A 15,146-nucleotide genomic window follows, 5' to 3' on the forward strand; every position below is an offset into this window, starting at 1 on the left:
TGTATCACTGACCCTGAATAAGCTAAATACTGGGCTAACACAGCTAACCTTTAGGTCAATAATATGCTGTTTTTATTAACATTTTGTTGCCTTTATAATCCTGAGAGAAATTGAACTAGCTTGTAGCTAGTTATACCTAGGTAGCTTACAAAGTTAACTGACTTTTCTCAAAATTAACCTCATTGTGACTAGCTACTTCTTGTCCCGGGGCTCATGCAACCCTGCACACCCAAATATCACTCCAGAAACGTCAAAATAAGAAATATTGAACTGGCCAGCATTGTTGACCATTTCTCCCCTCTTGCTGCAGCTTCATTTAATCTCAAAACAACAGAGAAATGCTGTAAAAACCAATGTGCCACAAACGTTCTGAAATGTTTTGTCACCAAGTGTTTGTTTTATTGATTTTATTTTGTCTTCACGCACTGAGGGGATTCGATTAATCTCGCCCGGGCTCCCGTGTAGGCGTGTTTAGCACTGTGATTTACACCTGGTTCGCACCCCTCTTTAGCTGATTTTTGCCATGGAACTTCCCCACATTTCCTGTTTTAGGGAAGCCTGGTTCACGACGAGGTTAGGTTTGATACAACTCCCTAGTTTGATTATTTTGTTTTGTCCTCGCCAAGAATCATATTCTATTTTAGTGATTGACGGCAGAGCTGAAACTAAACACATATGTTTTATTAAAATAGGTATCTTGCAAGTGGCTAGAGCAAGTTTGATCCTAAATATGTATTTTGTGGAGGCCTTGGGCCAAGCCACTCACAATGCTTAGTATGGACTATCAGAATGTTGTCGTGCTTTGTTAAGGAGCACAGGTAACGTCCATGGCCTTGTGCAAATGTGCCATTGATCTCCTTCCAATTGGTATAAGAGAATCAGTTCTATTTCCACATATTTGACAGCATGCTGATCCAGCTGCTTGGCTAGATGCCATGTGTTCTTGTCAATTAGGCTGTAAATAGAAACATGCAGAGGAAGCCTTTATAGAGTCCCCTAGCTGAGGGCAGAAACATGTCATGACATCATCATGCGCTGGATGATTGATTCAGACACTCAGGTTGTATTTTATACTCTGCCACTTCACAGGAGAATGGGTTTTAATTAGAAAAGATGGCTCTTGCATGGGTGAGATATTTTTAATGAACACCACATGAAAAACAACGTGTCTCTCAACCAATTGAATGTGTTTGTTTACTCTAAAATGAAGTGTTGCTGGATTGAGGAAGAAGAGGATATTTGTATTTCTCTCCTCACACCTTTCCTCCCTAATGTTTCTCACATTCAGAAGTCTACATCTGGACTTTCCACACTCCCCGTTCAGTGCCATCTATGGAGTACCCATCAACAGCCCTGGGACACTCTACCCCTCTGAGTTGCCCCCGTCATACGAGTCTGTGGTGGGGATGGGGATGGGGCAGACCCCTGCCAGTCAGGTGAGTAGCACTACCATCCTTCCCCCATAAAAGACCAGTGTACAAGCCAGCCTCTTTCTAACATTACACATTGTCTATTCACAGTCAGAGTAGTTTAGAACCCCTCTCACTGTTGAATACGTCCCTGTTTACATGCACATTGTAAGAACACAACTACAAAGGAGAGTGCTAAGAGAGGCATTTTGGCTTCAAAAGAAGTTGTTGTGTGAGATCACAAAGAGAGAAGGAGAAGTACACAGAGAGAAGCTAGCTGAGTTAGAGACTCAGTTGAAGTTCCTATTTGGGTTGAGGATTAGTGAGGTGAGAGGATTTTATGCTCCTCTCTCTCTCTCTCTCTGTGTGTAAATCGCTGCCACAGGCTCTAATAAAGGAGACATAATAAAGACGTGTAACATTTCCTTATGCAGATGACCCAATTCACTGCTGACCTCATAAGGCCTCCCCTAAGACAGAAGCACACACATACAGTGCATTCAGAAACTATTCAGACCCCTTGACTTTTTCCACATTTTGTTACTTTACAGCCTTATTCTAAAATGGAATCTACACACAATACCCCATAATAACAAAGCAAAACCATTTTTTTTTCTTCAGATATCACATTTGCATAAGTATTCAGACCCTTTACTCAGTACTTTGTTGAAGCACCTTTGGCAGCGATTACAGCCTCGAGTCTTCTTGGGTACGACACTACAAGCTTGGCACACCTGTATTTGGGGAGTTTCTCCCATTCTTCTCTGCAGATATTCTCAAGTTCTGTCAGGTTGGATGGGGAGCGTCGCTGCACAGCTATTTTCAGGTCTTTGCAGGAATGTTCAATTGGGTTCAAAACCGGGCTCTAGCTGGGCCCCTCAAGTACATTCAGAACCTTGTCCCGAAGCCACTCCTGCGTTGTCTTGGTTGTGTGCTTAGGATCGTTGTCCTGTTGGAAGGTAAAACCTTTACCCCAGTCTGAGATCCTGAGTGCTCTGGAGCAGGTTTTCATCAAGGATCTCGCTGTACTTTGCTCCGTTCATCTTTCCCTTGATCCTGACTAGTCTCCCAGTCCCTGCCGCTGAAAAACATCGCCACAGTATTATGCTGCCAGCACCATACTTCATCGTAGGGATGGTGCCAGGTTTCCTCCAGACGTCACGCTTGGTATTCAGGTGAAAGAGTTCAATCTTGGTTTCATCAGACCAGAGAATCTCATTTTTCATGGTCTGAGAGTCCTTTAGGTGCCTTTTGTCAAACTCCAAGCGGGCTGTCATGTGCCTTTTACTGAGGAATGGCTTCCATCTAGCCACTTCCATAAAGGCCTGATTGGTGGAGTCCTGCAGAGATTGTCCTCTGGAAGGTTCCGCCATCTCCACAGAGGAACTCTGGAGCTCTGTCAGAGTGACCATCGGGTTCTTGGTCACCTCCCTGACCAAGCCCCTTCTCCCCCGATTGCTCAGTTTGGACGGGTGACCAGCTCTAAGAAGAGTCTTGGTGGTTCCAAACTTCTTCCATTTAAGAATGATGGAGGCCACTGTGTTCTTGGGGTACCCTTCCCCAGATCTGTGCCTCGACACAATCCTGTCTCAGAGCTCTACAGACATCTCCTTCGACCTCATGGCTTGGTTTTTGCTCTGACATGTACTGTCAACTGTTGGACCTTATATAGATAGGTGTGTGTCATTCCAAATCATGTCCAGTTGAATTTACCACAAGTGGACTCCAGTCAAGTTGTAGAAACAGCTCAAGGATGATCAGTGGAAACAGGATACACCTGAGATCAATTTCGAGTCTCATAGCAAAGGGTCTGAATACTTATGAAAATTAGGTGCAAACATTTCTAAAAACCTGCTTTCGCTTTGTCATTATGGGGTATTGTGTTTGATTGGAAAACTATTTATTTAATACATTTTAGGATAAGGCTGTGACCTATCAAAATGTGGAAAAAGGTATACTTTCCGAATGCACTATAGGTGTGATGGGAAAAGTCTCATTTAGATGAGATGCAGAAGACACGTCTAGTCTGGTAGAACTTCAGAGCAGGTATAGATTTCAGTTCGGTGTTTGTCCTATGAACTCAATCATTGGAGGTACTATCGTTATCTACCTGGAGAAAATGTGAGGGGTCACTTCTTCAAGGAATATAGTTGGTTTTCTGTTGAATGCAGCTGGGTCGTTCCACCAATTGGGTGTCAAACTCGGTAAAAGAAAAAAATCATCCCATTTTAATATTGACATAAAGAGCACATGTTCAACTTCATAAAAAACATGTTTTCCCATCTCTTGAGGTTAAATATAAAAAAAATACTATAGTGATTGCCTATTAAGTGCCAAAATGAAGTAACAGGGTTGACTGTAACAGGGTTGACGATTTCATCTTAAATCAGCCTTGTGACAGGGGGAATGGAAGCTTGTTGTGTGCAACAGGGAGTGGCAATTGAATGCAAGCTTAACAAAAAATGACATTCAATCATTGGCACAGTTATCTGTTCAGAGCTGAGTGGTGCTTTGTGGCTCTCCTAAGACAGACAAGATCTCTTGTCTCTTACATGACAGTGAAGGGAAACCACAGGAGACAAAGACATAAGAATCCAATCTGTAACAAAGCTGCATCATTCCACAAAAAGAGTGCCTTTTGTGTCCCTTTGAAATTCTAGGAGACATTGTGCACCAACATTTTAGAACAATATATATTATTTGCTCTAAAATGTAATACCAAAAGGCTTCCCCTCGGCTTTTAGAGCTCTCCGCACAGATCTCCTGAAAATGATCTTCCAACAAAGATTCTGTGAATGAGGTCGAATCAATATAGAGTTTTCTCACCTGAAGTACATGCCTTTGAAGTGTTGATGCAGAGAGAGCACCTGAGGGGACTGGCTGCTGTTAGATGTATGCCTCATAGGGGAGCAGCTGCAATAGGAGGGATCTAGATTCCCCTTGAATAGACACTCGTCGCTCAGGCTCAGGTTGACTAGAATAGAGGTATGGACCCGAAATGATCCGTTTGTACAGGTGACTGCAGCTTATGATTGGTAAGACTGAGGTATTGTATTGGAACATGCTTTATATTAAATGGTACTAAAGACACAACACAGCATTACATTCTTCTAAGACCCTGATTATCCTTTTTCATATTCACTGCTATGATTTTAGAAATACTCATCATGACGAGATGAGAAAGAAAGCACACATTACACATAACGTCATAAGCATACAATTACCTAAGAAAACCACATTATAGTGACAGTTCACCACCTCTAAAATCCCAATGGAATTCCTGATGTAGGGTGGGTGTGCTTGGAGAGCTCTCTACTGGCCAGAGTGTGGTACTGAGCACATGGTTGCCAGATGTGTCGGGAAGAAGCAGCGGCCTCTGACAGATGTTCTTCAAAAGGATTCTCTGCCTCATCCACCTGTTCCTCATCTTTAACAAGGGTTTCACTAATGGCAGAATTATTTGGTTCCCTCACTCACTATCCCTTTGGAAATGTGTGTCTCCTTTGTCAACTGTAAAAACGAATCATGTCTGTCTGTCTGTCTGTCCATGTGCTCCCCTCGTGCTCCCCTCTGCAGGTCACTACCAGCATTGATCAGCAGGCCACTGAGTCCAGCCTCTGTGAGAGAAACACCACAGCTGGTCTCAGTACTCAGGGTAAGGAAGGCTCAATCACTGTCACTACAGCCACCCCGCACACCACTTTGACTGTGTGTGAACAGGCTGGTGTATCTCACCCATAGGGGGGAGCCATGTTTGATATCTATGCCTGTACTGTAATTTGGTGCAGCTGATGCTTGTGCTCTCCTGTGTCTTGTCCCAGCCTCGGTGGACAGTGCCTCTCTAATGGTATCAGAGGAGGTGGCAGAAATTCCAGACCACAGTTGCTCCTCAGAGGATCTCTGTTCCCTGGAGGTGCAGGGCTCTGACTCCTCTCCCTATGGCACGCTGCACACCGCCCCCACTGATGGCAGCTGTATCAGTCTAGAGCTCAGTGCCCGCTTCTCCCACCACCACCGCGGCCCGGCCCGGCTCGACAACACTGGCTACAGCGAGTCCTCCCACACCCAGGACTCCATACCCCACTCTCCAGACTGGTCCATAGAGAACAGCAACATACTGGAGCACGAGGAGCCCAAGGGAGGAGTAAAGCTACACGCAAACCTCAGAGAACGAGCCAGTAGGAAGCAGCTGATTCTTCCTGTCCCTCCTACTCCTCCCTCCCTGCCCTCTGCCTCCCCCTCTGCAGCCACAGCCTCCGTAGAGGCAGCCTCAGCAGCCCAGAGCCTCCCTGCCTGCCCCTCCCCGTCCCCCCCTGCCCGGCCCCGTGGCTCCCGGCTGTGCTTCAGTGTGTGGTCCCCATCCTCCTCTTCCTCCTCCCCGGCCTCGCAGCCCCCTTCTACCTCAGCGCCCGCAGAGCGACCCCGCATGCTCCGGTCTGGCAGGAGGTATCGCAAGCTGGCTCGCATCGTACGCTCCACCAGCGACCCCATCTCCTGTACCTCCATAACTGGAAGTACGTGAGTTGTTCCTGTGTCGGCACGACACTGCTCCCCATGTGCTGTTTAGGGAAGATCCTGTCATTACTGTTGAGATGAACCGGGTTAATCAGACCACATAGGCAGCTACCATCACTTCATTTGGTGAAATGCAAATAATATACTTTAGCATAAGTACTTGTTCACCATAAGGCTAACATCTCCCTCTGCAGGTGACAGCTGTGGCAGCCCCTCTGCAAGCAACCCTCCTCCTGAAGATTCTCCTCAGACTTCACCAGAGCAAGGTAATGCCCACCCCACCAGAGCCTTTTACCACCTCTCTACTATGTACGCCTTTCACATCTCCCCACCAGATCACTCCCCACCTAACCTAGCAGTCTACACATACCCCTGGCGAAAACACCCATTTAGACCAGCGACTCGTAGGAGAAAATAGCGTTCACCTACAGAATGTGCAAATGTGTTGAATATGTTGAGTCCCGCCTGATTGGATGTTGTTGTATGTTTGTGTCTTTGGTGTGTTCAGAGTCCACAGAGGTGGCAGCTCCTCCCCACGCCGCTGCCAAAGTCAGCACCCGCAGTGGTAGGAAGCAGAAGGAGGGGAGGAAAGTGGACATCCGCCTCAAACCGCGAGCCCTGCACACGGTCTCCAACGAGCGTCCACACTCTCTGGCTGACCTCAAGACGTATAAAGACACCAAAATCCTGGTGGCCAAATTCCTGGAGCACTCCAGCTGCAGTCTACCTCCAGAGGTCCAGCAGGTGGTCAACAGCATCAAGTATGTCATCAAGTCTGACGAGAGACACATGGAGGAAGCTATATTCAGTGCCAATGTCATAGATCAGGTACCCCTATTGATGGACATGAGTATGAATGCAAATACAAAATAAGATGGTCTGATAACTTAATGAAACCATTGTTGGACCATTCTGGTCTAAACTGTTGGTCAGTGATATTGATGGATTTGTTTGTTTGTGTCTGTTACTTTGCACAGGTGATGACACAATCACAACGCATCATCGGCAGCCCAAGGAAGCGTGCCCATGAAGACTTGCACCTACAAAGCTGTGGGGCCTTGAGTTCCCCTTCCTCATCCCTGCGCCGTCCACCTACAGCACCAGGGCCTCCCAACCCCCCTGCTTCCGTGGACTCCTCTCCCTCACCCTCTGAACGCACTCAAAGCCTTTTGTGTAGAGAGACCATCCTTTGACTGCCCTCCCTCCCCACCAAGGACTCAACCTCTATTTCTATCTCATAGTGCCCTGTGAGACTGTGCCAAGACTTTAGCAGAAACAAACAGTAGGTCATGTCTGGAGTGGATTGGCTTCTGTTCTCTCTATCTCATATCAAAAACAGCAGAATGTTATCTTCTCCCTCAGGGGACTTTTTAACAGTCTCAACCCTGTAAACACACTTGTAAGCCAACTAAATGGAGACGTCGTGATGAAAAACTAGTGCTCTACTTTATGAAAAGGAAAGAAAAACAACTTTGTATTAAAACTGTGAACTGGACCGTTTTGGGATGGTACTAGCTCCAGCAGACTTTGTGGATTTTGATTGGCTGAATACTGTGTGCCACTGCAGGACAGAGAATGTTACAAAAGTGGATTATTTAACTTACCTCAATGTGTTACAGTTCTTATCAGTGTTACAATAAAATATGACTTTCTATGTTGTAGTCGACCTCCTTTCAACAATGGTATGTCATTTGAACATTACATACATTTCTAGGAGGCGCGAGAGACACAGAAGCCATGCTTACAGAAGATGCATGGCGCAACTGAATAGTAAAAAAAACATACTGTATGTACAAATCACACAAATTGTGTAATATTTTGAAAACCTTGTTCATTGTAACTTTCGAAATGTCAAGAACTTGTGGTTTGACAAACTATTCTGAATGAGCTAGGTTGCCATCCAATTGGCGACAGATTTTCAGGTGAATATTCAAAAATTTGCATAGAAACAATATGCAAATTTCCCCAACAGAGGTGTCTCCATCAAACTGACTTATTAGCGGATAAAATGCTGCGCGTGATGATGTAGTGTACATAAAATGACTTTTGCACTTAAGTTTTCATGTACTGAATAAATCAATTGAAATTTAAAGGGATAGTTGACCCAAATGACAAAATGACATTTGTTTCCTTACCATGTCAGCATTCTATGGACAAGGTATGACATCAGTCCCTGCTTTGGTTTCATTTCCCTGCTACTGTTTCCATATGCTTGAAAATAAAAGAGAGCTGCACACTCTAGGAGCTCAGATGCAAAAATGTAATTACCAACGTTTCGACAGCCAAGCGATCTTCATCAGGGTATAATCACAAACACTGCGGGATGACTCGTTTATGTAATGTCAAAAGACACAGGTGTCTGTAATCATGGCCAAGAGTGGCCTAACGTCATTGGTTAATTATCAAATATTAAAATGGCATACAAAGAACAGCATACAAACAACAAATGGATAGCATACGATCATAGATTAATTTTAGACTACACAAGCTTACAAACAATTACAATGGCAAAGTCACAATAATCACAAGAACGGCTTCAGATCAGTCTACGTTGAGACCGAAGGGAACAAGGGTCTTTATGTTAAAGCTCCAGGCAGCCTCTTGTTTTAACAATAAATTACCAAGGTCACCCCCTCTCCTAGGGAGGGTGACATGTTCGATGCCAATATAACGCAGAGACTAAATCGAGTGGCCTGCCTCCAGGAAGTGGGCCGCAACTGGGTAAGTAAAGTTTTTACACCTAATGGTGCTACGATGCACCTTTGATTGGGATCGATTTCCCTGTTTGTGGGTGTTTGAAGGATGTACATTTATAAGTGCCATTGCATTGAGTACAGCCATTACATTCATAATTTCTATCCAGTAGGGGCGCAAATAGACGTTGTTCAGGAATATCTTGGGGTGGTAAATCAGAGTGTACCAATTGGTCTCTGAGATTTCTGCCCCGCGAGAATACGACCAAGGGACCATGGTCCGAAAACACATTACCGAGACTATCATCGGATTTTAGAATGTGCCAATGTTTGTGAACAATTCCCTTAATTTGTTCAGAACACTTTGAATAGTGGGTAGTTAGAACACAAGAATGCATCTTTTTGCAAGACTGCGAGACTTTTCTCTATGGCAATATTAATCTGATCATTTTTGTAGCCCCTCCCCTTGAACTTTCTTTGCGTCTCTGTTTCCATATGCTAACATTTTAATATTTTTGGCACAAATATATATTATACTTTTTTGGGCATCATTTCCAAATCATGTGAAAGTATCTAAAATGTATTGTGAACCTCAAGAAAGTCACTTATAGATGTTTTAAAAAATGTCTCTCATTGATCGAGACAGGTGAGTGCAGGACATGCAGGACCCAGGGGTAAATGTAGATTACATTTCCCTGTACGGGACAATGTGTGCACACACCCCAAAAAATGATGGGCCAAATCATAGAACTACATATAGAACCCCCTATTAATTCAATAGGATCTCTGCGGGCCTAGTCCTAAAGATATGTCATTTAACTTTTAAAATGTATGACATTTTATTGTGGCATAAACACAACCAGTCATAATGTTTTCATCTGATTCTCAAACATTCATACTTCAAAGGGCTCCTTTACTAGGCTACTCGCGCACATTCACTCACTCGCAGCATATTTCCATCCGTCATACAGTGGTGAATGGAAAGAGACATCTGTTACACAAAACACCAAAAAGTGTAATGACATTTGTCATTTGGTGATTGTCATTAGGCTAGAATGTATGCATCCACTGCTGCCCTGCGTCTCTGATCCCGCCACTACTCATCTCTGCCTTGGCAAAATGTCAGTGTTCTCATTGAACCATATCGCATTTTTGAGTGTATAGGCCACTATACCACCCGTTTTCAAGTCCAATCGCACATTTTTCATGCCTCTGACATACGGTAATGATTAATAATGGTGTAATAGCCTACAGTTTTGTTGACATTTTGTTTTAATAACTATGATAGGCTCATGTTTTACTGGTATGGTGTACCCCCACTATTTATTTTGCTGGGACTCTGTACCAGACCGTACCACCTTACTTTCACCCCTGGATGGACGCACCTGTCTCAAGCAATGAGAGAGGATTTGAAATAGACAAGATGGCGGCGTACACATTGTTGCATTACTTCATGGAGCAAAACATGTATTTATTTTAATAACAGCGCATTTAAAAAATACTAACGAACCACCTACAACTGGACACAGACATTTTAGAAGATAAATGTTTTGCCGAATCATGAACGAAGAGAGTTTCGCCAAGTTAATAAGGTTTGTCAAAAATTCGCTGCTACACCAAACAGCACCTATCCTGGAACGGCTAATGGAGCATCACATTAGCCCATTACAATCTGTTAGCTACAGCATCATTCAAATGATAGCCTACCCTCAATATTTATTAGACCATGTGCATGAAGCTCATCACCGTGCACATAACCACCGTAAGTTAGAAGTTAGGAAATAAGTTGTGAAGTACATCATACCTTATTCCCTCTGCCTATGAACTCTGCTTGTGCATGTCGTGGTGGTAGTAGGCCTCAACATAATCACTTACGACACGCATAAAAGCGTGTCCATCGTAATGCATAATGTATTTCACCTGCCCCGACCTCCTCCTTCTTTAAATTTGTACTGTCACAGCCTCCCTATTCATCTATATATCTTATCTAGCCCTATGTTTCCGTCTACTGTTCTGGAATGTGAATTCATTACACTTTGTGAGACAAAAAGGGATGGGACAACAGATGGGGAAAAGGGAGTAAAACTGCCATACCAACTAACCCTATACCCTTTAAAACCTCACCACTATCTGATCCTACAGCAGACCAGCAGCCTGGGAGGACGGGACACTATCGTTCCACACACCTTGTAACTCTTCTGCAGTAAAATCACGTACAACCAAGTGCTTTTCTGCAGCTGCCAGCACAACATCTAATTTCGGTGATGTACGTTCTATTACTGCGGTACAGATGATAACGATGGGTATGGACCCTAAGAAACACAGTTACTGAAGCACATGTTATTCCTATCAATATCTATTGGCCTTATCCTACTCACAAGGATCCTCTTCACTGCCTCAGCATATGACATCTTCTGTACTACGCTGATCCTGGCAACCCCAACCTGCCTTTCTCTTACAGAACCATGGGTACCCCTAGAGTTAACACGCACAACTTTTCCCACCGATACTACATATTGCCTTGTCTCATTCCCTCCTGTACACTACTCACATCTAGGAATCTTCCTCATACACACCGTTGCAACATGACCATACACTTGGCACCTGAAATACTGCAGCAGGTTCAGCACAAAACCTCGTACTGGATAACTGATATATCCTAACATGACTTAGTCAAGTAAAGACTCAACACCATAACTCAAAAGAACAGACAGTGACTCTTCTATTTCACCCCACTCTCCACAGGGTCTCTGTCGCATCAAATGGCAGGCATAACAAACACTGGGAATCTTCCCCTTCAGCTGATCCATGTTCACCCCTGCCTCTACCCCAGTAATCATTCCCTTCAATGGCGCCCTGTTCTTGAGAGCAACACAAACAACATATCTTGTTGAATCTTAATGTCCAGCCGTAGCTGTCGCTTTAAGCTACCCTGGGTCATTGTAAATTCAAGCCAATCACTGTGCAGCATTATTTTCAGCCAACATTGTCTATGGTCCCTTTTATCCATGACCCTTGTCTAGCGTATTTAGTATTGTTGACATTTCAGAGCAATGAACACGCCGATTGGCACGTGTGTTTTTCTGTTGCTCATTAGATAAATGAGATTTCAGTCTTGGCAATGTGTTTCCTGACCAATTCCGCATTTAGTTAATGATGTTTGTCCCCCATGAGACACTGTAGACACGGAAGCCTATATCACTTCCTCAAAATCCCCAGAATGAATCCAAGATAACTCAAGAAATCTGTAATTATTTTTTACCTTTTTGCAGAGGATGTTTTAGTTGCTCAATTTTACATCTAACTAAGGTGTTTGGTGCAGTATTCTCAAGTAAAAAAATGCTGACGTGCTGTCTTATGTAAATAATCGGCACTGCTGAGAAGGTCTGTCACATTGTCTATGCTATTGGATAGAGAGCAATCACCGCAGCTGTTCACCCCATCTTAGTGGGCAAATGGACATGTCAAATCAAAACCCAACCATCATTTATCCATTGTTTATTTAATTTTTTTTAAATGTTATTTCACCTTTATTTAACCAGGTAGGCTAATTGAGAACAAGTTCTCATTTGCAACTGCGACTTGGCCAAGATAAAGCAAATAAGTTTGACGCATACAACAACACAGAGTTACACATGGAATAAACAAACATACAATCTGTCACGCCCTGGCCATAGAGAGGCTTTTATTCTCTATTTTGGTTAGTCCAGAGTGTGACTAGGGTGGGCATTCTATGTTCATTTTCTATGTTTTGGATTTCTTTGTTGCTTGGACAGGTGTGGTTCTCAATCAGAGGCAGCTGTCTATCGTTGTCTCTGATTGAGAACCATACTTAGGTAGCCTTTTCCCACCTGGGTTTTGTGGGGAGTTGCTTTCTGTTTTTGTGTCTGCACCAGACAGAACTGTTTCGGTTGTTGTTGTTTTGCTATTCAGGGTTCAGTTCAACTAATAAAAGATGAACACGCGGACAGGCTGCACCTTGGTCCTCACCTTCTTCCACCAACAGCCGTTACACAGTCAATAATAGAGTAGAAGAAGTCTATATACAGCATGTGCAAATGAGGTAGGATAAGGGATGTAAGGCAATACATAGGCCATGGTGGTGAAGTAATTACATTATAGCAATTAAACACTGGAATGGTAGAATGTGCAGAAGATGAATGTGCAAATAGAGATACTGGGGTGCAAAGGAGCACGATAAATAAATACAGTATGGGGATGAGGTAGTTGGATGGGTTATTTACAGATGGTCTATGTACAGGTGCAGTGATCTGCTCTGACAGCTGGAGCTTAAAGCTAGTGAGGGAGATAAGAGTCTCCAGCTTTAGTGATTTTTGAAGTTCGTTCCAGTCATTGGCAGCAGAGAACTGGAAGGAGAGGCGGCCAAAGGAAGAATGCTTTTGGGGTGACCAGTGAGATATACCTGCTGGAGTGCATGCTACGGGTGGTTGCTGCTATGGTGACCAGTGAGCTGAGATAAGGCGGGGCTTTACCTAGCAGAGACTTGTAGATGACCTGGAGCCAGTGGGTTTGGCGACGAGTATGAAGCGAGGGCCAGCCAACGAGAGCATACAAGTCACAGTGGTGGGTAGTATATGGGGCTTTGGCGACAAAACGGATGGCACTGTGATAGACTGCATCGAATTTGTTGAGTAGAGTGTTGGAGGCTATTTTGTAAATGACATTGCTGAAGTCGAGGATCGGTAGGATGGTCAGTTTTACGAGGGTATGTTTGGCAGCATGAGTGAAGGAGGCTTTGTTGCGAAATAGGAAGCCGATTTTAGATTTGGATTGGAGATGTTTAATGTGAGTCTGGAAGGAGAGTTTACAGTCTAACCAGACACCTAGTTATTTGTAGTTGTCCACATACTCTAAGTTAGAACCGAGTAGTGATGCTGACGGGCGAGCAGGTGCGGGTAGCGATCGGTTGAAGAGCATGCATTTAGTTTGACTTGCATTTAAGAGCAGTTGGAGGCCACAGAAGGAGAGTTGTATGGCATTGAAGCTCGTCTTAGTTAACACAGTGTCCAAAGAAGGGCCAAATGTATACAGAATGGTGTCGTCTGCATAGAGGTGGATCAAATAATCACCAGCAGCAAGAGCGACATCATTGATGTATACAGAGAAGAGAATCAGCCCGAGAATTGAACCTTGTGGCACGACCATAGAGACTACCAGAGGTCCGGACAACAGGCCCTCCGATTTGACACACTGATCTCTATCAGAGAAGTAGTTGATGAACCGGGTGAGGCAATCATTTGAGAAACCAAAGCTGTTGAGTCTGCCAATAAGAATGTTGTGATTGACAGAGTTGAAAGCCTTAGCCAGGTCGATGAATACGGCTGCACAGTAATGACTCTTATCGATGGCGGTTATGATACCGTTTAGGACCTTGAGTGTGGCTGAGGTGCACCCATGACCAGCTCTGAAACCAGATTGCATAGCGGAGAAGGTACGGTGGGATTCAAAATGGTCGTGATACATGGATGTTCCAATCTCCGTTTTAGACGAGACTGACTTATGACCAAAATTATCCTGTTTACAATTTGTTGTAGTCCATTTTCACCAGAGGCTCAACTTTGGTTTTAGAAGTGGGGGGGGACATATTTTTTTATTTGATCCAGTTGGACAAACACTCCAAACAGCCTACCCGACTGCCCGGAGGCATATCCATTTTCCTAAAGCACACCGATGCCTCGTTTTGGGGGAGCGGGGGACGACAATGGCATGTCCCCCGTCCCCAGGGAATGTTGCACCCCTGATTTTGACACTAGAATAACTTCCTGGCTCATATCGATGCCACATAGGCCGTTTTCAAAGGGATTTGTTGCTTTTTAAAGGCAGTCGCTCTTTAACCACATTTACATACTATGGAAGCATTTAGCTGCTGAAACTCAATTGGAAATACAAATGGACCCATCCACAGTTTTTATGAGAGTAAAGTCATAGCACATAAAACAAATCCTGACAGCTGTGATGGAAAGGATGTTTTGGTACACTTTTATAAATGCAAACAGATCATTTGTTCATTCAACATGGTGGGATCTTTTTGTGTAGATAAAATTAATTATGAGGTGGAAAGGCCTTTATGCAAATATTGTTATAATAATAACTTGGGGTCGTGATGATATGCATATAGTGTGTGGTCCTCCCACTAAGACTCGGGAAACCATACAGTTTATTAGGCTACAGATTTAATAAATGATGAACTTCACAGGATGGTGAAAGTACAAGGTGATGAGCTTGATGCTCTTTTCCAATAAATATCGAGGGTCTTATTCTGGTGACATGATTATAGATGCTTGACTGCCAATTGACAACAAAAATCATATACAGTGCCTTGCAAAAGTATTCACCCCCTTGGCGTCTTTCCTATTTTGTTGCATTCCAATCTGTCATTAAAATGTATATTTATTTGGATTTCATGCATTGGACATACACAAAATTGTCCAAATTGGTGAAGTGAAATGAAAAAAAGAACTTGTTTCAAAAAATAATAAAAAAATGTACAAACGTAAAAGTGGTGCGT

At 43.7% G+C, this 15,146-nt stretch overlaps 1 protein-coding gene across 1 annotated transcript in view; it reads left to right on the top strand.

Moving 5' to 3' along the window:
- The window catches only part of LOC110506438 (protein ENTREP2), a 146,032-nt gene extending 138,017 nt beyond the window's left edge, over nt 1-8,015 (top strand). The window contains exons 7-12 of the mRNA XM_021586041.3: nt 1,289-1,436; nt 4,986-5,064; nt 5,231-5,923; nt 6,119-6,190; nt 6,433-6,752; nt 6,902-8,015. Coding sequence (XP_021441716.3) covers nt 1,289-1,436; nt 4,986-5,064; nt 5,231-5,923; nt 6,119-6,190; nt 6,433-6,752; nt 6,902-7,117 — 1,528 coding nt within the window. The 3' untranslated portion in view covers nt 7,118-8,015. The remainder of the gene's footprint in view (nt 1-1,288; nt 1,437-4,985; nt 5,065-5,230; nt 5,924-6,118; nt 6,191-6,432; nt 6,753-6,901) is intronic.
- Nucleotides 8,016-15,146: the final 7,131 nt, after the last annotated feature.

Source organism: Oncorhynchus mykiss, chromosome 26 (assembly GCF_057628025.1).
Source record: "Oncorhynchus mykiss isolate SJ-2025 chromosome 26, ASM5762802v1, whole genome shotgun sequence".
Classification (NCBI taxonomy): Eukaryota; Metazoa; Chordata; class Actinopteri; order Salmoniformes; family Salmonidae; genus Oncorhynchus; species Oncorhynchus mykiss.